The 24,845-nt window shown below is 59.8% G+C and overlaps 1 protein-coding gene across 14 annotated transcripts in view; it reads right to left on the reverse strand.

Annotated features, from left to right (window-relative positions):
* The window catches only part of TNS1 (tensin 1), a 46,857-nt gene extending 25,753 nt beyond the window's left edge, over positions 1-21,104 (reverse strand). For 4 of the 14 annotated variants that reach the window (XM_042877843.1, XM_042877842.1, XM_042877841.1 and 1 more), the window contains exons 1-16: positions 20,997-21,103; positions 20,163-20,200; positions 10,111-10,149; positions 8,787-8,828; positions 7,517-7,566; positions 7,141-7,312; positions 6,756-6,806; positions 6,194-6,316; positions 5,955-6,019; positions 5,780-5,863; positions 5,584-5,696; positions 4,930-4,990; positions 3,669-3,744; positions 3,432-3,561; positions 2,739-2,804; positions 2,075-2,236 (exon numbers count right to left, since the gene is read on the reverse strand). In XM_042877843.1, coding sequence (XP_042733777.1) covers positions 2,075-2,236; positions 2,739-2,804; positions 3,432-3,561; positions 3,669-3,744; positions 4,930-4,990; positions 5,584-5,696; positions 5,780-5,863; positions 5,955-6,019; positions 6,194-6,316; positions 6,756-6,806; positions 7,141-7,312; positions 7,517-7,566; positions 8,787-8,828; positions 10,111-10,149; positions 20,163-20,200; positions 20,997-21,072 — 1,348 coding nt within the window. In that variant the 5' untranslated portion in view covers positions 21,073-21,103. Of the gene's footprint in view, positions 1-2,074; positions 2,237-2,738; positions 2,805-3,431; positions 3,562-3,668; positions 3,745-4,929; positions 4,991-5,583; positions 5,697-5,779; positions 5,864-5,954; positions 6,020-6,193; positions 6,317-6,755; positions 6,807-7,140; positions 7,313-7,516; positions 7,567-8,786; positions 8,829-10,110; positions 10,150-11,943; positions 12,053-15,901; positions 16,019-20,162; positions 20,201-20,996 lie in introns of those variants that run through there. The other 10 variants (XM_042877851.1, XM_042877850.1, XM_042877839.1 and 7 more) reach the window with 9 other exon arrangements.
* Between the last annotated feature and the right edge of the window lie 3,741 nt (positions 21,105-24,845).

A 24,845-nucleotide genomic window follows, 5' to 3' on the forward strand; every position in this document is an offset into this window, starting at 1 on the left:
AGTGCAGAGCAGCGGAGATGGGCGGGATGGGGAGGGGGAAGCAGATTCCTTCAGCTTTAGTCAGCTGGCGAAAGTGAGAGCAGAGCCAGCGGCTCCCTCCCTGCTGAGCCCAGCCAGGGGACAGAGCCAGGTGCAGGGGGGAGAGCCTCAATGCTCTACCGATGGCTTTAACAGCCCCAGCCTGCCCCATCTGGCTCCCTACCTTCACACAGCTCGGCTCGCCTGTTGCCCCGTATGCCCTAGCTGTCCAAGCGGGCCCAAGGCAGGAGCCCAGCAAGATACCACCCTATCATATAGACAAACCTGTGGCACTGACCCCGTGGTGGGGACAAATCCATGGCACTGACCCAATCCAGGGACTTTGTGATCATGGAAAGGTACAGGACTGATGCCCAAACTGTTCCCTGAATGGGATGGGGAGGCAGGAGGGCACCAGCATCACCCCAGGATGTTTTTCAGCCAGGGCTGATGCAAGTTGCTGGCACCCCCTATAAACATGCCTTCTCACACCCTCACTGTGCCATCCCAGACACAGACACGGTGGGAGCGTAGCATAGGCACATGAGCACAGCCAAGCCAGGGGCCAGCAGCATTACTCAGGTGAGGATTTAGCAAGCCCCATACAGATGTTGGGCTTGGCCCAGCCTCAGCAGTCCCCATTCCAGCAGTGGAGACAGGGCTTGTACAGGGGAAGGCAGGGATGGATACCAGGTTCAGTGGGGTAAGCGGGTCCAAGGGACAGTGGTAATGGAACCCACTGAGTCAGGAACACACATGGCCATTTGGCACAACTTCATGCTGCCCCAGCATAGCAGAAACCTCTGTCCCCCTGCTCTGACCTACCACAGCCACACATCCAAGTCGTGGAGATAACCCCCTATCTCTGTGCCAACCCCAGCACTCCTCTCCACTGGCAATGATCTCAGCCAAACCAAACCAGTCAATAATCACTCCCCATCTACATTGCCAGTGTGCAGTACCCCAAAAATCTCTCTGCAGCAACTCTCCAATAAGCTGCAAAACCCACAGTGCTCCGGCTGTTCCCTGGACCCAGTTTGGCCCCACCAGGAAGGGCAGAACATCCTTCACCCACCTTGAACAGGGGAGACCTGAACTCCAATAACAGCCATCCCCTCCCTCAGCTTTCTCAGCTGCTGTAAGTATGGAGGGAACTCATTACAGAGTCAGAACAACCCCAAAGCCTCTTTGAGGAGGAGACAGGAGGGCAGGCGGAGCTGCAAGCAACTATGTAGGAACCAATGACATGCAGTGGGATGGAAATGGGGGGGTCCCAGTGCACCCCGCTCTCACTGATAACCACAGAGCAGCCTAGGCCAGGCGAGGACATAGATAAAGCCAGCAGAGCGGGTTGTGAAACAGCCCAGCCGGGCCAGAGAGCGAAATGAGGATATTTGCTCAATCAACCAAGGACCTCGCTGCACCTCAGTTTCCCCCCCACATCCATGAGGATTAGCAGACAGGTGGCAAGCACCAGAACAGGCACCATCCCTGGTGGACCCCCTGCTATCCACCATGGGGTCACCCCCCAGCCCAGCAGCCTCTTTGCTCCCAGCATGGACCCCAAACAGAGTGAGAGCGAGAAGGGGAACCCACCGGTTTGTAGCCAATCCTGACCTCCAGGCTGCCACCTCCTCCAGGAGCCTTCACCAGACGTCAGGGAGCAGCAGTGGCAAAGCAGCAGTGTGGCGGTTGATCCCACCCCGGTGCTGGTCCCGTGTCATCTCCCCCTCCCCCCCCCCCATGCCAACCTCCACCCCCCCGCCCCGCCACCACCGCTTGCTTGCGCCTGGTGTGCCAAAAATGTTGGTGTGCAATTCTCTGACCAAATAAGGCAAGAACAACCATAAACAAGGACCCCCTCGCACTGCTGCCTCAGACACCGGCAGCCCCAGCCCTACAGCCACCATGCCAGCCTGCTGCAGCCAGACCTAGCGAGGGAGGGAATAGGGCTGTGGAGGCAGAAACCTGGCCTCGCTCCCCACAAAAAGCAGCACCATCGTTCCCCAAGGTATGGTGACATCCCGTAGCCTTGCTGGCCACCTGCGGCTCTGACCTTTCTCCAGATGTTTCCCCGGCAGTGTTGGCTCAGCCCAGGCCCCCTCGGCACTGTCCTCACGCTGGATGTTGAAGTTCTCGTAGGAGTCCCAGCGGATGAGCGGGTCGGATGTGTTGTAGTCCACTGAGACGCTGGGGCCATTCTCTAGGTGCTCCATGCCTGGGAGGACAAAGGACAGTCCACTGGAGTGAAAACAGAGCTGGCACATGAGGGATGGGGCCAAGAGATGGCACAGGGAATGGAAAAAGGGGAGATAAGGTAGGAGGGTTGTGGGCGAGTTGCCTTGGGACAGAGAGGTGGATGGTCAGCCTCTTTTCCAAGGTAACTAGCAATAGGTCCAGAGGGAATGGCCTCTAATGGTGCCAGAGGAGGTTCAGATTAGATATTGGGAAGAATTTCTTATCAGAAAGAGTGGTTGGGCATTGGAACAGGCTACCCAGGGAGGTGGTGGAGCACCATCCCTGGAGGTGTTCAACAAAAGGGTAGACATGGTACCAAGTGACACAATTAGCAGGCAACATTAGTGGTAGGTGGGCAGTTCGACTGGCTGATCTTACAGATCTTTTCCAACCTTAAAGATTCTATAGTCCTATGGGAAGGATTGCCCTAGGGCTGTACTTTTGGGGACGTAGATCCTCCTTGCGGGTTGAGCTAGCCTTACCTTGGATCTTCTCAGGGCCATAGGAGAACACAAACTCCACCTTTCCATATTCAGGGAAGCGTTCATCTGGCAGGAAGAGAGCAGAGCAAAGGGATATCACCATCTGTCCTTCCAACAGCACACAGACAAGCATAACAGACCTGCACAAAGTACAGGGCACCTGCCCTGCAGAATGGTTTATGTTGGAGGGGACCTTAAAGATCATCCACTTCCAACCCCCCTGCCATAGGCTGGCTGCCAGCCACTAGATCAGGTTGCCCAGGGCTCCATCCAACCTAGCCTCCAAGATGGGGCATTCAAAACTTGTCCAGGCAATCTGTTCCAGTACCTCACCACCCAGCCAGCTGACAGCCTCAACCAGCTCAAGCATCATCCTTCAGGCAACGATATCCAGATTTGGGATGATGCTGTCATCTGTCCCCACTTGGCACCACACCCATCATACAGAGCAGGATGGCCCTGGTTCATCTCCACCACGGTCAGGAATGGGAAAAGGGCTGCCCACCACCAAGCCCTTTCCCTAGATCAGCAGGAAAGCCCAGTCTCACGCAGCCTGGCAGATGGGGGATGGTCATTCTGGTCTGTGGGGGCTGCATACCCTAATTGTTCCCAGGCAGTGAGAGCAGAACCGGAGCTGCAGGAGTGGAAAATTGGGAGAAAAGAGGGGGAGGCTGCATCAGACAGCGCAGTTACCTCTGAATGCTTCATCCAGGTCCTCCTTGCCAAAGACAATGTCCAAGTCGTGCACAGCGCAAGTGTGGAACTGCACGCGGAAAATCACATCACGGGTCGGGCTGCGGAACTTCTTGTGGTAGCACTTGAGCTGTGGGATAGCAGGGATTAAATGAGCCTCCAGGCTGCCAGCATGACCTTAGGGCATGAGGACCACTGATCCCCAGCTCCCCTTGTGGGATGGGGTGAGCTCCTTACCAAGATATCGCCTTTGAGCAGCAGCCCCGGCTCGATGGTGATGCAGATGCCCGTCTGGCTGTCCCCTTGCACATTGCTGTGGAGAAGGACAGTGTGAGGACATGAGCCCCCACCAGCCCCCTTCCACCCAATCCCCCCAGTCAGGGGCTCAAAGCACAGGGCTCCCCTTGCCTCAGTTTTCTTGCCTGCAGCCCCACCATGCAGCAGGGAGCTTCCTGTGAGCACTGGCGTCAGCGCTCAGCGGTAGGGGACAAGCACAGGGGATGCGGGAAGAAGGGAGTTGGATTTCACAGGCAAGATAAACCTGGAGTTTATTACTGGTGTCCCATAAACAGTCTATTAAAAGCTGAAAGGCGAGGCTGGGGTGGCAGTAAATCTCAGCTAACGGGGATAGATGGATGGCGGGGATAGGAGTTCCTGGTTCAGGGGGGTGGGATGGGAATACCCCAAAGGCAATGGGCTCTGTTCCCCTTAAAGGGGCCCATCTGAAGGCTGGGTGTGGGGCCAGGAGCCGGGGGATCCATATGGGATGCGGCCCCAGCAGAGCATCCAGGCAGCTGGAGAAATTAGCTTCTTTGACTGCTCCCAGGGGCCCTGGGGCTGGGAACGGGGACACAACCCAGCTCCATGTGGTAGCATCAGCAAAATGGTATTGGGATAAGTAGTGCAGAGGTTAAAAAGTGGAAAACTATTCTGGGGGAGGAAGAGAGGGAGACTATTCTGCAGGCTCTGAGGAAGATGCTCTTCACAGCCACCTTGCAATATGCTCTGTACCCAAGCGCCCTCCAGCAGGGTGCTGGCAGGGCATCAGCCCTACAGGATTCCTATAGGGAGGGAGAACCATTATTAGAGAAGTGCCTCACATCATGCTGCAGCACAGAGATGGGCTTTACCCAGAAGGGATCAGCCCTGGCAGGAGGAGCATGTCTCTGGCCAGCTGCAGGAGAACCGCCTCTGCCCCCAGGGAACGGTGAGGTGTCCCCAGCCCCAGGCTCTGCACAGCTCCAGGCTCCCTCTGCTGATGCTCAGAGTCACTACAGCCCTCCAGCAGATTGGGCCAGGCCAGTACAGCCCAGTATGGCCAGTTCCTCCCTCCAAGGAAGTAGGGAGTCCCTTTTTTTCCCAACTGGCGGGAATCAAGAAGCACTGGGATCACTAGAGATATGGCCCTGAAATATCTCCATCCCCCCTCCAAGCTGCAAGCCACCTCCCCAGCTGGACAGAAAGGGGAGCATGCTGTCAAACATGCAGAGATAGTTACTAGATCCCTGATGTGTAGACAGGCTGCATGGCCTGGTAGATCTTCAGGAAGGGCCGACAACCTGGAAGACATCAATGAGGGAGAGAAGGCACGTTTTCAGCCGGCAGGGTGGAGGGGCAGGGATTAGTCACGGGGTAGAAATCCAAACAGGGACAGAGCCAAGGCAAACAGCCACTCCCACCCCAGCCAGCCCGCACTGGTGAGGCCTCCAGCAGCGGGCAACATCTGGGATGGGCAGAAAGGGATGCTCCTGACTGCACAGGGCTGAGAGCAGTATGGGAGCCCCCAGAGCCCAACTGGGTCCTATAGGACACACGTGGGGCTAGCAGTGGAAGTGAGATGGAGCCTAATGGGCTCTGAGTATGGCATCTCCTCAGCCCCAGCAGGCACCAGCATCCAGTAGGTACTGCCTCCCCTGCCCAAAACCCAGTCTGGTGCCATTCTCCAATAAGCCATCAGAAAAGCCTTTATTGCTGATCAGTATCCAGCCCTAAGGGGGAGCAACCCCAGAGCGCATTCCTGCATGGTAGCACCCTACTAAAGAGAAGAGAACAGTTCTAGTGAGGAGAAGGATAGAAAGCATTCAGATTGCTCAGGATACTGTGAAAAGTAACCCCCTTGGAGAACAAGGAGCAAAGGCTCAGGGGCACCTACCGCCTTTCGATTCAAAGTTGGGGATGCCGTGCATGATGACGTGGTGCAGGAAGAGGGGTTTGTTGTTCATCTTGATGCTGCCAGAGAGGAGCCCACTGAAGTAGTGGATGTACCTGGAAGGGTGGACAGGCAACTCAGGGACAGGTCCCACAGCCCCAACCGTGGGACAAACCCAAGGCCACATGCCAGAACACACCTCTTCTGGGAGGGCTGTCCCACCGGCACCACCTTGTCCTCATAGAAGCGCTTCATGGCAAACCTGTCCAGAGCCTGGTCAGCACTGCGGGGACAAAGGGTTACATAGGAGAAGGAAATCAGTGCAGTGCTGAGCAGGAGGTAAGGAAGCTCTGAGACTGTGCCATTGCTCTCACCTGGCTGAGATATTGCTGTAGTGCATGTAGGCAGCCACCACTACCCCCAGGCGGCCTCGGTTCCCCTGCAGGTAACAGAAAGGATATCATAGGGTTGACAGTGCCCATCAGCACCCCACACTCCCAAATCTTACAACACACACCCCAATCTGCACAATGAGCCGCCAAACATCAGGTTCCCTACACCTCTCAGCTTGCTCAGCTCAATCCCTGCAGCCCCCCTTTGGGGTCCAGCCCACCTTGTTGTGCAGCACCACCACATTGTGAGCCGCCGCGTTCAGCCACGTGTCCATAGCTTTGCAAATGCTGCAGATCTTCTCCAGTGCCGGCGTGTGCAGGTCAGGCCATCCAAAATCCAGCACCTGGGCAAGGAATAGGAGGTAGGGGAACAATCAAGAGTCAAAACCACATCACTTCTGCCTCTGCAGTGCACAGTTAAGCTCTTCCAGGCTCTCCACCAGCTCTCCTGCTGCCAAGACCCTGTCCTGAGCTTGGGAATGTTAGGTCCCCATATCCTAGCTCCCCAACACCCATCTCAGCTGCTCAGGAGACCCCACATTCCCAGGGACGAAGATGGTTCTCCAGGGGAAACAAGGCAGCACTCCAAGAGATGCCAACTTGGGCTGGTGGGGGAAGTCCTGATGCTCTTTTCTGGGCTTTCCTTTCCCTGCTCCTCCAGCTGCTTGGTGAGGCAGGAGGGTTGCACTGGGAAGCTGTTCCTGCCCTGGGAGGTTGCACTGGGAAGCTGTTCCCGCTGCCCTGCCCCAGCCTCAAAACCCCCTGCTCCCTGCTGTGACCCACCTTGGGGTGAAGTTTGCTGATGTCATGTCTGCGCTCTGACAGATTGAAAAGCTTTGGGAAAGAGGAAAGAAAGTGTGAGGAGATGTCTTATTTTCTAATGCCACCCCAACCTCTTCTTCATCCTCAAACCTCCCCAAAAACCCACTTCCCCAAACACATTAACCCCAGTAATGCCCTGCCACAGGGCACTACCATGGCCAAAAATTCCCATGGGTCCAAAAGGGGCTGGAAACCTCCAACAACAGAAAAACACCATTTGTGTCAGTGCAAAGATTCTCACTCTCCAGCTCAGCGCATCAGGGTGAAGACTGACCAGAGGTGAGGATGTGGCACCCATTCCCTAACAGCATCCCAGCCCCATACTCAGGCTGTCAGGTCCTCTCACCACGTAGTTGTCCCCATGCTTGGACTTCAGCATGTGGGCCACCTCGCGGAGGTTGCTGCGAAAGCTCTGCTCCTCAGCTGTGCTGGGGTAGGAGACAGCAATGATGCGCTCCGTGATGTACACCAGGTCCAGCTCACAGCTGCTCTCCATGGCTGCTGTCACACTCATGCTCCTGAGCAAGGAAGGAGACTTCCATCAGGATAAGGCACCAAGGAGGGGACATGATGACCCTGCCCACCACCACAGTCATCTGGGTAAAGCAACACGGGCTGAGATGCTTGGGAATGCAGGTATAGGGCCACCCTAAGGCTTTCCTCTGCTCCCAGTACCACTGCCTGCAGGTCCCCAACCCCATGGTGAAGATGTTGGGCTCTACCTGGCTGTTTTGCGGTGTGCCTGCCCGCCTCTGGGGGACCTCGTGGCGTCCTAAAGAACAAGAGAGGAAAAGCAAGTTACTGCCATGGCTCTGGAGCCACAGCAGCCACAGGTCACCAAGTGCAGTGATGCTTGGAGCATCCATCCCTGACACACTGTCACCAAATCGCATCCAATGAGCATCCCAGTGGCACCATGCCCCTACACAGACACAAGCAGCCCCCGGTGCACACAAACTTGGGAACAGCACGATGGCAGCCCCATAACACCTGGCCACAGGACAGGGCAGGTCTGCAGCCCACAGGAGGCTCATGAGGCCAGGCACTGCCGTTTGATTTGGCCAAGCCAAAAGCTGGGAGGAAATGTTTGAGCTCTCCAAGCAGGAAACTTCTATTTATGCATGTTCTCCAGCCTCAAGAATTTCATCTGCAGTCAGTTTGTTGGGTGACTTTGTGACCTCAGCCAAAAAACAAAGCAAGGTTTCCAAAAAAAACCACTAAGGGAAAATACACTCACACCTCATTAGTTTTAGGATCTCCTACTAATAAGGAGGAGTCCTTTAAAGACTCATCTAGCACGGGTGGTGCATTCCGACTCCTAGGAAATCCAAACCTCAATAACCAGTAGAGCACCACGGGGCTGCAGGAGGTGCCACCAACCCCAAAGGCTGGAAGAGATGCTGCAGAGACCCCCTGTGGAGGGGGGAGGGCCTCAGATCCCCATCCAAACCTGCCTCCCACCCTGTATCACCTCAGCTCCCCATGCTCTTGGCATCATCCAAAAGCCATAGGTCCTTCCTGCCTCCAGCCGCTGGCACGGTGACCTCAGCCACAGGGAAGGATGCAGAAACACTGACAAATTCCCCAAGAGAAACAAAGCAACAAAGGGGGTTCCTGACTCCTCACTGGACATTTCCAGCCCTGGTGCATGCGGAGGCGGGTGAGCAGGGGGAAGCCGTCTGCGTTGACTTTGGCAGGGCATTTGTCTACACTGTCTTAGCAATCTCATGTCCACAGATTAAAAAGCGGATCCCTAGCTCTATGGACAGGAAAGCCGGCTTTGCAGCAAAAGCCTCCACTCCAAGGCCTCTGCTGGGCTCTGCTACTGCCTCTGCCCATCACCTTAGGCATCAGCATGGCCCTGGAATGGGGGTCCAGCAGCAAAGGGGGGTCATGGGATAAGGAGCAGGCTTTTGGCTGTGGGATAGGCACAAGTAAACCCCAGTAAGGTCTCAAGGTGAAAAGCAGCCTCTGCCAGCACATGGCACTTACCGGGGTGTCCACCTGCTTGGTGATGCTCTGCCCTGGGGACGGCTGTGGCAGGGGTGAGAGTGAGAAAAAGGAGAGAAAGAGAAGGAGAGAGAGGTTGAGAGGCACATGCACACGTGCAGAGGGGTGGCTGCGGTCATAAGTTCCCCCGTCTATTTCTGGCCCTTCTTAGGAAATGTTCCATGATGCCGCTTCCTTCCTTTCCTCCACGTGTCTGTTCTTCCTAAAAGCCAGGAATCCCTCGAAACCCAAGTACAGCACCAGGGCAACGCACAGCCCCACTGGCGGCCACTGCCCTCCTGTTTCACCCCTGCATCCCCCATGGCACCACCCTACTCCCATCCCATCCCCATCCCATCTGCAGCAGGAGGTCATTTTCAAGAAAAGCAGCCCCCAGCTTCAGCTGTGCTCCAAAACCAGGGCTGTGGTGCAGTGGGTAAACAACAGCAGAGCCCTACCTCCAGACACTGCTCCCCAACATAAACACAGTGCCACAGTGGGATGGCCAGGGTCCCAAGCAGGGGGTGCTCAGGGAAGAATGATTTCAGTGAGATGTCACTGGCAGCCTCTGGAGAGCTCTGAGAAGGGACTGTGGTCTGGGGGAGGGTCTCTTGACCCCACGTATAGGGGCAGGGGACAGAGTCATTGCCTAAGGATAGCCAGTCAGGTGGCACACAGGGGGATCTCAGCCCTGGGACCAGGAGACAAAGGGGAAGCCAGGACCAGGCTGTGTCCTCCTGCTACAGTTGCTCCACAGGCAAGAGGGCAAAACCCTTTCAATTTCCTCCCAAAGCCACAGTAACGGTCCCAGCTCAAAGCCAACACATTTTTGCCAGCGATAAGTGCCTGTGGCAGTGCAGGCAGAGATTAAGCCCAGGGCAGATAACCATGGTGGGGCTCATGTGCTGCCCTCATGAGCTGGCAGGAGCTGAGACAAGCACCCACTGTGCCCAGCTGGGGTCACACAATGCAGCACCCAGCACCATGCCACTGCTACAACCCTATCCTGCCACCACACCCCGTGCTTCCCATGTCCTGTGGGAAGGGCTCCTGTCACCCCAGCTCTCCAGACCCACGCACATCTGGCTGCTCACTAAAAATCCCCCGCAGGGACAAAAAGCAGGGGGTGACAATAGCTGGGGATGTTCACACTTGACTTTGGGAGCCCATAGCCAAAGACACATCTGCTACAGCTATCTCCGGGCGTGCAAAAAACCACCTTGCTCCAAGCCAGGAGGAGGGACACCAGAGCCTGGAATGGTCACATCCCACTGCTGTCCTTCTAACAGCCCAAGGAGAGACAGCTTGCCACAAAGTCATCACTTACCAGCTCATAGTTGACAGCAGGGGAGCAGGGAGTAGCAGCCTGCAAGGGAGCAGAGAGAGGCACCTATTAGTCCCTGCAGCACCAGGTACAGGAAAGGTGCAACAATCCCCTGCTCAGAGCACAGAGCTGAGCATGCCCCAACCCTGGGTGGGCAATCTCAGACCCAGGTGGACAACTCCAGATGATCATTTTCAGACCCAGGTGGGCACTGTAAGGTTGATGCCAGGAGCACCTGGCACAAAACCCAGCCCAGCCTTCTCTGAGTATTTCTGCAGACGCCAGCTGAACAGCTCGGCTATTGTTACCTTAATTACCAGAGGCAATTACTGCCAATTAACCTTGGGTTTTGCGTGCACCCCAGCAGCAGCGTGCTGCAAAGGGAAAGGCAGTGCTGGGTTGGTGGTGCCCGCAGGGACACAGGAACAGCACTGCAGGCTGGTGGGGGCCTAAGGATGGCAGTGGTGGTGGGAGAATGCAACTTGGAGCATCTCGTCCCCTCCATCCCAAAAATATTCTCAGATTGGGACCCCTTACAAGTCACCCCGTGCCAGGCACTGACATGCTCAGCAATATACCTCTCACACCCTGCTCAGCATCTCCCTGGCAGTGGAGCACAAAATGGGGATTTTGCCCCCAAACACCCCACTCCCAAGAGCTGTATCCTGCCCCATCCCCGCGGTGGAGAGCCTCCAGCTGCCAGAGCGTTCCCATTCCGCCTCTGTGTTTTGTTCAGGGGTTCCTCCTCCTCCTTCTCCTCCCGCTCCCTTCCCCTGCGCATTATTATTATGATTTTATTCTAATGCAGAAACGCTTCCATAAAAGGCCCCTTTCCCTGCCCCGCGGTGCTGGCCCCACGCCAGCCTCCCTGGAATGTTCTCCAGCAGCAAAGTGGCCATGGACGGGGCCGGCACAGGGCCGTGCTGCACCCCACATCCCCCTAGGGATGCTCGCATAGGGTCCCCCCGCAGCCCAGCCCCCCAGTTCCTGAGGCCGGGGATGGGGCAGAACCCCAACTGTGGGACACTGAGGGTAGGTAGGACATTCCCCACCCAGCCTCTGCCTTCTGCACCTGGAGGTTTTCAGCTGCAGAATGGACAAAAGTGAGGTGGCTGGGGTGGAACCTCCCTGTCCTAATTCTGTGATGTCTAATATGGGGTTAGCCCTTCCTTGTGACACTGAGCTCCTGATGCAGGCACACAGGAGCACCCCAGGAAGATGGAGAGAGAAGCTGCAGACCACGCAGGTGATAGGGCCACCGCCATCCCCTGTGTCCCCCATAGAAAGGTGGGGGGTCCCACGCAACCCCTGGACAGTTCTGCCCGACCGCAGCAGACACAGCCGCCTTTCTTTTCCCCGTTCCGGTGTTTGCATTCCTGCCGCACAGCTCGCGCCGCCACGACCCCTCCACCCGGCAGCCCTGCCCAGGAATGTGAGGAACGAGGCATAGCGGGGCGGCTGCCCACCCTCAGCCCCCCACGCCCCCCAAGTCGCAGGCCCCCCCCAAAGGTCCTCACAAGGGCCCAGCCATCTCCTCCCAGGTGAAGGCTGGGCAGCAAAATGCACACAGCCCAAGCTTCCAACACAGCCCGTGTAGACTCTCTAACGTCTCGTACGGGGTTGCGCGCAGAGCACCACTGAGCTCTCTACATCCAACCATCTCCAACTGCCGCACCTGCACAACTTCACACCCTCAGGATGCCACAGCCCTGTCCCCATATCCTGCATGGCCATCGGCACACACCTCCCTCCCAGAGCCTTCCTCTCCCTCCTCCTCCTCCAGGTCCTGCTGCAGCTGCAGCATCCCCGCAGGGCTCTCCCCAGCGCCTCACAAACCTCCTTGGAGGGAGCAGTCTGGCTCAGCATGGGGTGGGCTGGGAGATTGCGGGGGTTCCCCCCAGCCAGGCTGCAGGCACTGAGGGTGCAGCGCTGCTGCTTACAGGGCTGGGTGAGTGCTGGCCCTCATCCCGTCCGGCTGCCGGTGGGTCGCCCGAGCCCATCGCTGACGCATATCCCTTCCTTTGGGTGGTGGTTTTTGTTTTTCCCTTCCCCAGGAGCTCTGATAAACATCCCCAAGCCGTCCGATATCCGGGCCGGTGCTGACCCTTGCAGTGCCAGGATCATCGAAACCTGGCATGCACTGCACGGATGAGCAAAGCCCCACACTGAGACTGCAGTGGGGAGTCCCTGTACCCAGAGATGCAGAGCCCATCAACAGCTTGGCAGTGGGCAGGAAGATGCCAAAGAGGACAGTGACTCAGTGACTCAGTGACTTGATCACTGTCCCACAGGACGGTGCTGGGGTGACACCGGAGGCAGCTGAGTGGAGATTCTGCGTCACCCCAGCTGTCTCCTTGCACTCAGTGCCATGCGTCACCTCACGTCCCAGCTGTGCATCACCTCCCCAAGCACAAGGCTGGGTGGCTCAGTGGTGGCACCGAAAGTGACTGATGCACACAGTCACCCTCTCCATGCCACTCCTTGGTCCCACCACGTGCTCCTGTGGCCAAGCCCAGCTCTGCACCACGCGTCCCTCATAGCTCCCGCTAATCTCCTGTTTATGCAACAAGTCCCAGGCAGGAGGATGGCACACTTCCAGCTGTGCTCCCCCTGCCAGCCCCACCCTGCGTTGGGCAAAGCATTGAGCTATCTGCACAGGGTCCCAGGACTGGGGGCAGCACACCGGCATGGCAGCTTTGCGGGTTCCCCCCATTTGCTGAGGGTTGGACGTGTCAGCAGCCCCAGGAGAGCTTTGGCGGCAGATGGGGTGAGTCAGGAGCCGGGCGGACGCCGGAGCACAGAGGTCTTGCTGCTCCCAGGCTTCCCCCTAAGCATCCCCTTCCAGCTTCCGCCAGCCTCACCATGTGCCTGACCCTGTAGCCTGGCTGCGCCCATGTCAGGCACTCCCACAGCAGAGTAGAGGCCATGGGCTGGGCAGCACCCCATCCTCGTGGCTGTGTTGTGCAAGAGGTACCAGTGGTTTATGAGGCAGGGGATGTTCTCCTCCTACCACCAGGAGCTCCTGCAGGCTTGCTGTGGGGTGAACCTCCAAACATCCCATTGCAGTCACCCCGTAACTAGAGTTCTGCTCTGCACGGGGACCCCAGCAGCATCTTTCCCCTGGGGACAGCAATGATTTCCAACACCGCACACAGAGTCACCACGTTGCACAAGCCAGCCACTCCGATGACATGTGGGTGGCTGGTTAAGCTCACACTGGGGACGTGCTCCCTGCCTCGCGCCTCAGCACCATTGCCTTTCCAGCACCTCCTTGCTGCTGTTTCCAACAAACACCTCTGAGCGCCGGCCCCATAAACACCCTCACGGAAAAAGTCCCCAGCCCCTGGCACCGCAGCGAACTCGAGGGCACCATGTAAGGGAAGGCGGAGGGATCCTGTGCAGCCGCCCCGTGGTGATAGACCCAACCGGGATGGATTCCACCCTGGTGTTCCAGCAGTGGGGTCAAGGAGGGTGACAGCCCCAGGGCTCCTGGTGGCATGTCACTTGTCAGGCCGGCAGCCCCAGTGCAGGGGAACTGAGTCAGGAAGGCGATGCATGGGGTAACTGCGGGGCCTCGGGCTCCGGCTGGTTTCAATTGAATCTGCAGCACCAAAATAGCCTTGATTTCAACCCAAATAAGGGCTGCTCCTGGCTCCCAGGGGTTTGAGCCATTGGCCCAGAGGTTGCAGAGGTTGGAATTGGGGAAGGGGGAGAAAACCAGCATCCCTGGATCTGTTTTGGATGAAAAGTGGTTTTTTTGGATCAGAGTGGAGCAGAGGAACTCCACATGTCCCAGAGTGGGGCAGGTCCTGTTCTGCCTCCTACCGTGGGTGCTGGGCTCGGCACGGGGCTGGCCACGAGCAGAGACGCGCTGTGCTCCAGCACCTAAAAAGGCAACGTTCCCAGCGCCGCTCCGGCCCTGAGTCCAGCGCCTGCTCGGCTGCATCCCCAAAGCCTGTCCCATGGCTGCTGTGCCTGCCCAGCTGTCACCCACAGGCACTGCAACACCTGTGGGCACTGCCATCCCTGGGTGTAGGGACACCCATCACCCTGATATGGGGACCTGCTCCCAGCGTGCTCCTGGCTGCTGAAGGAAGCTCTTAAGAAGAGCAGGAATGGTGCTGGGGCCTTTGTAACAGGGTCCCTGTTGTCCCCAGCCCCATGACAGCTCTATCCAACAGGGCAAGGGTGATCCCACATTCCCCATCTCCCCCAGAATGGCCATAGGAGGGCCATGGGAGGAAGGCTGTTTGGGGGCAGGGAGCTTTGTTGGGATTGGGCTATGCAGGGGTTCTCATGTGGGACTGGTCAACAGATGGATTCCCATAGTCAATACAGAGATTCCCACATGGGATTGGTCAATATACAGACTTTCCTATGGGATTGGTCAGGTCCCTAATACTCACACAGGACTGACTAGATCAAGGATCCCACTACAGGATCAGTCCCTGCATGGATCTTCGCATGGGCCCGGTCAGCATCTGGGTCCCCAAGCAGGCTGCGTGAGAGCCCTGCATTACCCTGCACCATGTTGGCAGAGATCTCAGTCCCACTGCAGGCTGAGGGCTGCCCCATACTGCCAGTCCTCAAAACTAGCCCCTCCTTTGGCACCCACAGCCCCCAGCAAGTGACACAGAGCCAAGCAGTGCAGATGGGCACAGGGAACAGCTGCCATCAGCACAGGGTGCCACAGGACATGGGGCACCAGGTTGGCACAGCAAAAGCAGGAGGACAACACCATGTAAACCCCTCAGCTCTGCTCCAGCAGTCCCCAAACCAAGCCAGGGCACAAAAAGAGCTGCCAGCACTCAGCTTGTTGTGGGGCAGCCCCAAGTGAGGCTCTGGACCCCAAAAATGTGTAACAGAGGTGACTGCAGCGCTGAGGAGTGGGGCACCGGGCCAGCAGCCCCATGGAGCATCACGGCCAGCCCTGCCTTTCCTGAAGTGGGGGCCAGCAACGAACACTGAGTCCTCAGAGTCCTTGTCATGAGGCTCCAGAGCCGGGACCTTCGGGGCTCACTTCCCCTGGGGGTGACCCTGCTGCAGCCAGAGTGGATGGGATGCACGGGGGCTGCTGGCACTCAGCATGCTCTGCAAGGACCAAGAGGGGGGGATGCAGCCACCACCCCCTCCCATGCCAACTCCGTCCCCGCTGCCCCAACCCACTGGCACCCGGCCCGCACTGGGACCGACCTCGCTGCCCCCAGCTCGGCTGTCGCAGGCGGAGCAGTTCTCATTTTGTTGTTTTCCCCTTAAAAACAAAACGGCTGATGCCTCGCTCGGGTCGTTTCCTCTCCCAGGAACACAGCCCAAAAACATCTGCGCCGGGACCTGCCCTGACGAATTTAACCCTCTGCGGGCCCGACAGCATTGGGGCGAAGGAGTCGTGGCCGCCGTGCCCCCCCCCCCCCCCCCGACCCCTCACCACTCATTAACTCGTGGTTTAACCATTGACGGTCCCGCAGGAGGAGCGGAGGAGGAGTTAACCCCTGCGCTGCCACCAAGGAGGGGCTGTGCGGGGACACGTCCGCGGGGCGGAGTAGGGCTGCTCGGGAAAGACCCCCCCGCAGAATTTCCCGGCACTGCGAACCATCCCTGACCCCCTCCCCAAATCCCCCTCCGAGGCCGCCACGCCCCGCGGGACCCCCTCCAGCAAGGAACCGACCCACCGCGGCGTCCCCAAACAGAGCGGGCGGGGGGCGGCCACGCAGCGCACGGATGTCACGCGTGGGACCCCTCCTCTCTCCCCCAGCAGGACAGGGGGGTGCAGGGGATCCCCGCGCCGTGGCCGTACCTGGCTCATGACGCTTCCGAAATCCATCCGGGGTCTCTCGTGCTTACATCCGAAGGGGCCGGCAGCGCTGCCTCACCTGGCCGAGAGGCGCGGGGGGCGGCCGGGAGGCTGCCGGGGCGGGGGGGTCGGGGGCAGGAGGGAGCCCGGCGTCGGCAGGCGTGAAGGCGGACTGCAGGCTGAGCCCCCCTCCCGCCCCGGGACAAGCCCGGAGAAGGAAGGAAGGAAGGAGGGAGGGAGGAGGGAGGGGAGGGAAAGGAGAGGGGAGGGGGGGGAGAGAGCCGAAGGGTTTCGCTCCCCGCAGGCGGGACCCCGGCGATGGAGGAGTCCCTGCAGCCCCCCTCGCCCCTCCACACCCCCAAGGCCGCCGGCTGCCGGGAGGTGCGATGGAGCGGCCCCGGCCTTGGGGGAGGGAGGGGGGTCCCGGGGCTTTTTTCCACCGCTCCCCTCCCTCCTCTCTCTTCTCCCTCTCTTTCTTCTCTTCCCTCTCTTCGGCGCGCTCCCAGTCGGACGCGCACACGCCCAGCCCCGCTTCCCTCGCCTCCCCCGAAAACGCCCTTAAAGGCAACCGAGAGTCGGGCCCCCCCTGCGTCCCGAGCCCCGAAATGCGGCACACACCCCCGGGGCAGCGCAGCCGGGAGGCCCCGGGCGGCGGGGTCGGGCCCTTATCGCCCCGCGTGACGCCACGGCGTCCCTGTGCCCTTGGCGGGGGGGTGGCAGGGGCACGGGCGTGGGGCCCGGCTCGGGGCCTCTCTGCTTGGCCCCCCCTGTCAGGAGGCGGTTCGCTAAGTCCAAGGAGAGCGCCCAAAAAGTGGCTCTTGGGTACCCTCCTCGGTGCCAAAGCGGGATGAAAGTTTACCACTCCTCCTCCATGGAAAGCAAAGTGATGGAGAAGCCGTGCACCATGGGGGTGCCCCGCAGCCCCACATCACGCCCCGCTGCCCCCACTCCTCCTCTCCCACCCCAAGCCCCAGCTCAACCATGCGAGTAGGCATGCGGACACCGAGGATCATGGCACAGCCTTCCCTGCAGTGGCCCACAAAAAGGCAAACAGGCCAGGGGGGGCTGTGAGCCAGCCACCGGGCCCAGCACTGTTGACATTTTCTCACCCAACACCTCCCTGTTCCTATTTGCATTTCCGTTCTGGTGCTATAGGCTCAGCCAGAACACCAGCGCTGGCCCTGACTGCAGCCAGGGCACAGAGTGGCAGCAAGGGGCTCTCCCTGCATCCCTCTCTCCAGGCTGGGAGTGATCTCCAGAACTTTACATCAGCCAGAGCATCCCATGGATTGCACCTCCTGTGCCAGCATGGCCAGGAAGTGCCCACATCCCATGCTATTGCAACCAGGGAGAGTGCCACTTGCATATGGAGAAACTGAGGCAGAGAGCAGCTGAGCAACCATAGGGATTTCCACCTGCCTCTGTAGGATGAATCTCCACAGTGAGTACATTCTGCCTGACCCAATCTGTGCTCAGACCCCCCTGTGCCTTATTTTCCCCTGGAAGCATTTGGAGGGAGCAGCAAAAGGTTTTAACGGGGGCAGTTCTCTCCTGAGCATCTCCTGCCACATCCACAGCAGCATCTGGGCATGGGCAGATGGAGTTGGGGTGCTGAGGGTTCTGCAGGGAAAAGTGGAGACAGAGGAGCAATGAATGCCCTGAGCTAGGAGCAAGCCATAGAGTCCAGCTCAGCTATGGCAGAAATCTCAGCTCCGGCACAATCCCAGCACCCAGAACATGGCCCCAGGATGGCTCAGGTTAGAGCCAGAGCCAGATGGGAAAGCATCAGCATCCCAGCAGGATAAGTGGGTGAGTGGAAGGCATTGACAGCACGTCCCTGTCCCCAGCCTGCAGGAGCTGTCCCAGAGGAGGAACGGAGCTGTCCCTTGAGGAGGTGACGTCACAGGACGCAGCCACTGAAGTCTATAAATTGTCCCTGAACTCCATCCTCAGCCAAACACCAAATGCATTCCAGAGCCATCTCAGGGTGGTGGAAGTAGGTTCAGCACTCAGCCCTGTGTCAACCCTCAAAGACCCCCAGTGCCCCCAGATCTGGCCAGTAACCCCCACCCAAAACAGCTCCTCCACATCCCAAAGCGAGCACTCAGCCCAGGAGAGCATCTCCACCCCTGGTGCTAGCAGAAGAAGGGAACAAGGCAACAAAGAGCCAGGAGAGAGGCTCCCCATGCCCCATGTACCGCTGATCACTTGTGCAATGATTGTGGGCAGGCTCAACATCCCCACTCCCTTTCCCCTCCCAGAGGGTACAAGAAGGGCCCCAGCTCCTCCAGCAGCAGATCCAACCCCCCCGGAGCTGAGACAGAGGCTGAATATTTTGGTGGTGACGTCAAGAAGGGGAAAAAGGAAACAGCAACGAAAAAAAAAAAACACCCGATCCCCTCCAGGACCCACTGCAGCGCCACGAGATGGGGGCAGTGCTGCCCCACTCAGCTCCCCATCCCACACCCTGACTGGGCCCGTGCCAGGGCCAAGAACACATTGCTGCCTTATTCTTCCTCCCTGCTCTGTTGTGCAGACCCAGAGGTGTTGCGAATTACCTGTCCCAAAGGCAGGATAGCTTTGAACGGGGCACTAGGGACAGGGATGAGTGCGATGGACACATCCTCCCTTACGCCATGCAGCACAGAAGCAGCAAGGCGCAGAGGCTGGGGAATGGACAGCCTGTCCCACAACATGATTAGGACACTGCTGTCCCCTCCCCATGTCCTTCCTTATCTGCCCATGACACAGAACCCAGGCATATCCCATACATCACAGTGTGCCCATCACCCCACATCCAGCCCACCACATCCCCCTCCCAAAGCCAAGGACCTGGTCCCTGTGAGAGGGGACAATAGGTGCCGCGGGCACTGGGAGCTACAGCTGTGGCCAGGACGCGCCTCGCTGCCCGGCCATGGCCCTGCTCCAGCACCCAGTTTAATGATGGACAAACCCCCCTCCAAGCTCCTGCAGGGGGTACTTGGAAAACAACCTGGATTTGGAGCGCAGCCAGTGGAGAAAGATCAGCCCCAGTGCACCGCCGTGCAATGTGCACACACACGAGATGTTCTTGCATAGATGTTTTAGCACACAAAGGGATGAGGATGGGACCCAAGGGATCTCACATGGCCAGGCTGGGCTCTGTGATTCAGTTCCCCCACTTTTAAAGGAAGCTGCAGCTCTGAGTAGGGAGCTTTAGTGCAAGGAGGGATGGCAGAGGTGGACTGCGGGGCTCAGATGCACGTCAGTGTCCAGCCATCGGTCTCCTCAGAGGGAGGGGGGAAGGTTTGCTAAGCAAGGAAAAATCCCCGAGTGGAGGGGCCGGGTGCAAGAAGGGCCTTACATGGGCATGGGAACGGCTTCGTGCTTCCCAGATGATGTCTGTGCGTCTGCCCCGGCCCCCCCAATGCCACCCACAGGCTGCAGGCACCCTGCCAGCCCTGCCTGCCACCCCTGTCCCCATGGCCACTCCAGGGTCCCCAGTACACCCCCCACTTCCCACTGTACCCTGTCCATGTGGAGTTTTTAGCTGAATGGGGTCAAAAGGGGGGCGGCAGGAGAGGTAAGGGCAGGTCCCCCCAAAGTAACTTGTGAAGTGGCCACAACAACACTGGGGGATTCCAGAGACGGCAGCAAACAGGGGTGCTGCGGGTTCAGCAGCATTTCCAGGGCAGGAGGAGGAAGCACTGGGGCACAAAGTACCACACATCCTGGGGTAGTCTCATTCCCCAACTCTGGGGGCTCAGGGGTTAAATCTGAGGTGCTTCAGGTGGATGTGAGGCTGTTTTCTCACTGTGCCAAGCCCCCTCCCCACACATGCCCTCCCTGGAGACCCTACAATAACAAGCAGTGTGAGTCAGCTGGCTGCTCGCCTGGCCCGAGGAGCCCCTCCCTGGGCACTGGCCCAGCAGAGCTTCACAGAAGGCCTCAGCCCCATGCATGCACCCCCTCAGAAGCACCGCATGGGAGGTTCTCCAGCCTCCAGCAAGCACAGGAAGGGTGACGGAGGCTCACAAACTGCAGCCAACCACAGGCTTCCCTCGCGCACAGAGCCAGCACTTTGGGTGCAATGTCCTACTGTGCACAACCCCATATTAGCCACATGAGAATCCTCATCAAACATACATGTAGGTGACATGAATGCCACTCCAATCAGACACCAAAGTGAGCACCCACCCAGTGGGGATATGGACCCCAGTACTCCCCCAGACATCCATAGCCCCTCCCATGCAAAGCGGGGCATTCCACGAGGTGCCAGCCTTACCTTGCTTTGGCACTTGGTGTGGCAGGAGAGCTTGCAGCCTGTGGGAGGGGAGAAGGGGTCAGTGGGGACACAGCCACAGGGCTGCTCACGGGGGCTGGACAGGGTGGCCACCCATGGGGGGACACAGGCAGCAACAGTACTGGGCACAGAGCACAGAGATGCACACTGCGGGTGCATAGAGGCACACACCTTGCACGTGTGCACACACACAGCCAGATGCATGAACACCACACGTGTGATCCATCCACCCACAATGACAGTGTGCCAAAGGCACCGTGCCTCTGCTCAGAGATTAATAGCATAAATGCATGCAAACACAGCTTGCGATCTCTTGCACATGTACATGTGCGCAGACACAGCTGTGCACAGCTGTGCACATACATAGTGGGGCTGTATGGGATGCTGACCCACCGGCAACACCAGGTGCTCCCCAGCATGCCATCCCAAAGGGACACGAGGGTCCCTGTGCAGCATGCTCCATGGCCACACTGCCCCCCTCCCTGAGGCCCCGTCCCCCCCGGGATCATTTCCTGCAGTTCAGGGAACACAGGAAGCCACATTGTTCCCGCGACCTGGAACGTTTCCTCCCACCACCCCTCGCACGGGGCTCAGCACCGCCACACACGTGCAGGGGGACACGTCACCGCGTGTGCCACTGTGGCCTCGAGGGGGACAGGGCCACGAGCAACAGCAGGGGCGTGAGCATCCACACACGTGATCCTGGAACAACACCACTGCACGCTCAATGCACGCTCGGCTCACTCACAATCGCATGCAGAAGCGTGCAAAAGCACCGCTGCATCCTCTCGCTCACACGCACTCCCGTCCCCTCACCTCGGCAGGTGCTGCCCTGGCGCGTGATGGCCTGCCGGCAGATCCCGCACGCCTTCACCTTCTTGAAGCTCGTCATCTTGAAGGCGTGCGCCGGGGGAGACTCCAGGTCCTGGGGCTGCAGGACACGGGAACAAATCAGCACCCCTAACTTTTGCCCCGCCCTATGGCGAGCTCTGCCCTGCTCGGTTCCCTCTGGGCTGGGATCTGCCTCCATCCGCTCTCAGCCCCCCTCTCCTCCTCGGGGTAATCCTCACCTTGTGCCCGGCCACGCGGCAAGGGGTGCCAACGATCACCCCCGGAGCCGCGGCCCCTTTAAATAGTCTCTGCCGCCCCCTGGCGGTGTGCTGAACACTTGTGTGTGCGTGTGCGCGCACATGCGTGTGCACACGCACGGGCACGCCCACATGCACACATGTCCGCAATTGGAAGTGTGGGTGCACGCACGCAGATGTGCGTATACACTTACATGTGTGTGCACATACGTGTGCGTTGGTGTGTCCCTGCGTGCTGCAGTGTGCGTGCATTTGTGTGTGCATGCAACTGCACGTCTGTGCTTCTGGGGGTGTGTGCAAGCGCACGAGTGCATGTCTGCAGGTCTGCTCACGTGTGTGAGCACGTCTGAATGCATCAAGAAGCTTGTGCAAACTGGCGTGCAAGCACAGTGAGTGTGCACATACAAACGTGTGTGCACGTGCACACCCAAGCATGCACACACACCATCGGTGTGCAGTGGGCGCCGTGGTGTAAAGCTGTGCTGTGGATGTGCGCTGGGCAGGAACATGGGAAGGGAGGGGGGAGGCACATTTAGGGAAGTGTCCCCATGGCCACACTGCTCACTATAGCCCAAGGGAGTTGTGAGTGCGGGTATGGGGACAGCAGGACATGGAGACAGCAGGAAACAAGGATGCTGGCACGGATCTGGGATGCCATATAGGGGGGACATCCCAGACTGAGGGAGGGGACATCCATGGCAGCGTGCCAGCCATGCCCACCCACCCACCGTCCGATGAAGATGTGACAGCCACAAATACGCCTTTTCAAGCCAGGACTAATAGGATTAAGCAGAGGCCCCGCAAACCCTGCACTCCCCCTGGGCCAGCACTGCAGGGAGCACCCAAGTGTGGGTACTACCCCGTCCTGCCCCAGTTTTCCCAGTTTGCCCAATACGCACATGGGGACATAAGGTGGGGGCACAAGGGCCGTGCATACGTGTGTGAGTGCACCTTGTGCATTCTATGGACATCCTCCCTAGCAGCTAAGTCCCCCCATGGCTGCCCAAGCCCCTGGGCTCAGTGCTCCCCCGGCTGGGGCTCCCACGCCACAGTTGCTGGGTGACAGCGAGGCCTCCCGATGCCATGAGCTCGTTTGCATATGCAAAGCAGCCCCCCTCCTCCTCCCCCCCACGCTGCAGGGTGTCCCGGGAAGAGGTAGTGCCCCCTGCTCCCAGGGACCCCCCGGGGATTCCAATGTGTATCCCGCATGCACATCTCCACCTCGGCCCCCGCTCTGCTTTGTTAACGGTAATTATCCTCATTAGGGAAAGCGCAGCCCCTTCTGTTCCCACCCCATGGAGACCCCCTCCATTTGTCACATTGCCAACACGCCGGTGGGGGTGTCACCAACCCATGGAACGTATGGGATCCGGCCTCTAGCTGGCAGGATCTGAGCATCATCCCTGTCCCCAGGGCTGGGGGGCACTTATGGGGGGTGAGGACCGTCTGGGGATGTCACCTTGAGACCCATGTCACCAAATAGAGGGGATGGTGGGAGTGGGGGGGGAGGAGAAGACAGGATAGACAACCCTACCCACGGCCCCCGAAGCAGAGGGACCCAGGGATGCTGGGAGGGGCCCCATGGGCTGGATGAGGCCCCGGGGAGAGGTGCCAGCTGCATGGACTCCTGGGTTCACTGCCCAGCACTGCAGAGAGGTGCGGGCCGGAGGGGGGGCTGCCTCCCCCCGGTGATCCGGGCCCCCGCCCCCCCCCTCCACTTGGGGGGGGGCCCCCAAGGGGGGGGGGGGGGGGGGGGGGGGGTTGGGCACCGGGGTCCCAGCCCGGAGCATGGGGGACCCCGGAGCACAGATGGCCCGGAGGGTGGGGGCTCAGAGCCGCAAGCCCCTAGCATTCCCCTGCAGCTCCCAGTCTGCCCGGTTCCCCGCCTCCCAGTGCCGAGGGACAGCGGACTACGAGGACCGCAGTGGAATCCCGGATGGTCATAACGGAGAAACAGCCCCCAGTCCCAACAACACCCCCTCGGAGACCCCCTCTTCATCCAGCCCAGCGTCCTTCGCCCCCCCCCACCGCCCGCTCCCCACCGCCACGCAGTCCACGGGCTGTTCCCCCCCCCCCCTCCCCAGCCCTAGCCGCTCACCGGATGCCCCCACCCCCGGGCCGCCCCCACCGCTCGGTGTTGCGGGGGATTGGGGTCCCAGCGCCAAGGCAGAGCTCTGTCCCGCTTTTCCCGACCCGCTCCCGCTCCACCACCACCGCTGCTCCCTGCCCCCCCCCCCCCTCTCCGCGACAGCACTCCCCACCCCGCGCCCCTGGTCCCGGAGCCGTACCCAGAGCAGGCAGGAGAGGCACAGCCCGGTCATGCTGCCCCGCAGCCCCGCCGCACCGCCCGCAGCCGTCCCGCTCGCTCCGCCCGCCCGGCCCGCCCCCGACCCCCCCAACCCCGGCCCCAAACCCCCCCCCCGGCCCCCATATAGCTGGGGGACAAAGAGGGGGCAGCGCCCTCCCGGAGCAACCCCCCGCAGCACCCACCGCGGAGCCCTGGGGGGGGCTAGCAGCGAGACCCCCACTCCCCCTTCCCAAAAGGCTGCGGTGGCGGCGGAGTGGGGGGGTGGGGGGGGCGATTGTCCCCTGGGTGGTCCCGGGATGGGAGAGCCGGGGAGGGAGCAGCGCTGTGCCAAAGCTGCGCCGAGCTGGGGGCCTCGCAGGGGGGGCAGGACGGGAAACGGCTGGGCAGCCCCTCAGCTCTATAGGGTGGGATTCGGGTGCTGCGCGGCACCTCCCCGCAGCCGCGGGGGGAGGAGGCCGGCGGTGAGTCCCGCAGCCTTGCGCTCAGGCGGGTGGCAGCACGGGGGGGTGAGTCAGGACGGTAGGGGACACGCAGGGCAAGGGATGGAGACAGCGGGGAGCGCCTGTCCGTACACACATCCCCCCACACCCCCCTCCTTTACTACAGCCTCTCGTTGTTGCCCGCAAATGAAAGCCCCTGGGGAAAACGGGGTCCCGGCCCCCCATAAATCACGGCGTCCCATTCAGCGCCGGGACAAGCCTGGGACCTGCATAAGGGCAGGGACAGGGGCATGCAGCGAGGACAAGGGGGAGAGGGGGGCATGGGGACACTGCCTGTCAGCGTGATTTAGGGTTCATTTTCCTAGCGGGGGGCACTACACAGAGAATCCCCCTGTGTGTACCAGTGAGGCAGGCACACCCCATGCTCACACCCCCTTCCATGCATAAGGGTAGCATAAGTGTATCATTGGTGGGGTCCTGCCCACGGCCACTGTGTCCCCAAGCCACCCCCACCTGCTTCCAGCAGCAGTGCCCCCACACTGCCCTTGGGCGCCCATCCTGCACACACATAGGTGTATGCCACGTGTCCCATGCGTGCCCACATGGGCATCCCACAGGAACAAGCTCACATATACACTCCATGCAGGGGCACAGAAGGGTAACACAACGATGAGGATAGGGTGCTGTGTGGGCACAGGTGTCCTCCACACTGGGTGATGGTGGGGACATGGATGCCCCACATGGGGTGATCTTTTGGCACAGGGATTCTGCACGCATTGGTTGCCCTTAGGCACAGGGCACTTTGCTGAGGACGGGGATGTTGAGCACA

This window comes from Lagopus leucura, unplaced genomic scaffold (genome assembly GCF_019238085.1).
Source record: "Lagopus leucura isolate 7727_CA_CO unplaced genomic scaffold, USGS_WTPT01 Super-Scaffold_100019, whole genome shotgun sequence".
In the NCBI taxonomy this organism is placed as follows: domain Eukaryota; kingdom Metazoa; phylum Chordata; class Aves; order Galliformes; family Phasianidae; genus Lagopus; species Lagopus leucura.